The sequence below is a fragment of the Triticum urartu genome, chromosome 4 (assembly GCF_003073215.2).
Source record: "Triticum urartu cultivar G1812 chromosome 4, Tu2.1, whole genome shotgun sequence".
Lineage (NCBI taxonomy): Eukaryota > Viridiplantae > Streptophyta > Magnoliopsida > Poales > Poaceae > Triticum > Triticum urartu.
In genome coordinates, this window is record NC_053025.1 from 14,523,190 (window position 1) to 14,525,294 (window position 2,105).

A 2,105-nucleotide genomic window follows, 5' to 3' on the forward strand; every position below is an offset into this window, starting at 1 on the left:
GAGGTCTTGGAGGAGCCGCCCGTCGCCGCGTGGAACCCTCATCTGGTGGGCCAGCGGTGGAGCTGCTCATGCACGGCGCCGGAGATGGCCGACTCGGTGGGTGTCGGCCCATGGTCAGCCACGCCGCCGCGGTCACCAGAGCAGGAGTAGGAGCCACGGGAGGAGGTAGTGCAGGCGCCGCCGGCGCCTCCAGTCTGCCAGGGGCCACCAGCCTACCTTTGGCAGCCACCTTCGTACGCCGACCTCACTCGAGACGATGACTAGGAGGAGTAAACAGCGGCCATGGGGGCACAGAAGACGAAGGCGGCCATGAAGCGGCCATTATCTTTTTTCTATGTTTTTTTTTATGTTTATGTGCTGAACTTGGGTAATGTGGACGTTTGAATGTTTAAATTTATGTTTTAAGTTATTTTTAATATGTTTTTGTTTTTTGGTTTAAATTCAAGTCCGACGAGGCAGGCCGTTTGAGGTGCGGTTGGCCCGTTGAACGCACCGACCGCCGCAAGTACAACTGCAAGCGGACGAATGTGTCCGTTTTCCTGTCCCAAACAAACGAAAAGCGGATGAAAGGAATGTCCGTTTAGGATCGTGCGTTGGAGTTGCCCTTAGCTTGGGCTTGTGTCGCAATCACAAAAATCTAAACTTTACGCTCTGCCTCTGCTCTGCTCCTACCCCCTATAAATATATCTCATCTGATGCAGAAGTGAGCCTCTTCAACCAACCCAACAAACCAAAGCCCGACGATGGCCATCATCAAGCAGTCGCTCATTGTCCTAGTGCTGCTCATATGCGGAGCAGGCGGCTCCACCACACCGGCGCCGGCGCCGGAGCCGGCGCTGCTGACGCAGGATAATCTGTGTGTCGGCATAAGGTCAGTACCTGCTTTTCTACAATTCATTCATTTCAGAGAGGGCACGTGAAAAGTAAGTACTGACACAGGATAATCTGTGTGTCGCATAAAGCACTACCAACGAAGAGATGGTCTGCGTCGCCAACGTCGCACTGGCGTGCTTCGCCGAAAATGCAGTCACCGACGAGCTTACCTTCACGCCATGCTTCGTCACCGCCGCCGGCACGGAATGCTTGGCCAAGGATAAGGAGGAGCCCAGCAAGAACCACTGCATCGGCCTAGAGATCAGCAACCAACTGCTGCAATGCCTTGGAGATAGCGCCTGGACCTGCTACAACAGCTTCACCGGGTACATCCCTCCCGCCTTCATCGGGTGCTTCCAAGGCAGAGCCCTCATGTGCACCCCACAGTGATCGTTGTCAGGATTTTCATTCCATCACCTACACCATGATCAACTGCTTGCTTGCCGACAATAAAGGGGTTTGTCTGTGTGTGTGTGATTTAGTATGTGGTAGTAGTAATATGGTATGGTTGTGCCATATTTCTCGGATTTTTGTTTTGATGATTGATGATGATTTCGCTGGAAAAAGAAAATAGAGTGAGAAGCATTGAGCCTTCCTTGTACTGATCTCATCAGAAGGAAGTTGGAAATGGAAAACAAAAGAATGGTTGGTTGTATAAGCACGGGATTGATTGATTGATTGCTGCGTGCTTTTATTCCATTCTCAACTTGTACTGTACGCATTAATTGATGTGCACTCCGTATTCCCTATGTTCCTAAATACTCACTCGGTCCCTAAATATTAGTATTTTTAGAGATTCCAATGCGGACTACACACGGAGCAAAATGAGTGAATCTACATTTTAAAATATGTTTATATATATCCGTATATAGTTCGTATTGCAATCTCTAAAAAGACTTATATTTAGGAGTGGAGAGAGTAGGAGCATAAGACTTATATTTCAAATATTCAAATATAGCGGTAGTTGTACTTAAATAAGTTCAAATATTACACTCAAATATTATTGCCCTCTTTAACCGCCCATGAATGCTCGATCAGATTTTCCTTGGGTTGCTCATGAGTTGCTCAATGCCAGATACGTTGATGTCTTTTAACAAACTTTTTAAGTGTGGTCGGATTCTGATCAAGAAGATTGATAAGATCACCCACGTTCTCAAATTCAAGACTTACGGCAGCGACGTCATCCTCATCCTCGACGATCATGTTGTGCATAATCACACAACAGGCCTTCA

At 48.0% G+C, this 2,105-nt stretch overlaps 1 protein-coding gene across 1 annotated transcript; it reads left to right on the top strand.

The window, feature by feature from the left end:
• Positions 1–729: 729 nt before the first annotated feature.
• On the top strand, positions 730–1,526 carry LOC125553416. Its single transcript, XM_048717201.1, has 2 exons — positions 730–871; positions 963–1,526. The coding sequence occupies exons 1-2, from the start codon at positions 744–746 to the stop codon at positions 1,261–1,263; spliced, it is 429 nt and encodes a 142-aa protein (XP_048573158.1). The 5' UTR covers positions 730–743; the 3' UTR covers positions 1,264–1,526.
• The last annotated feature ends 579 nt before the right edge of the window (positions 1,527–2,105 follow it).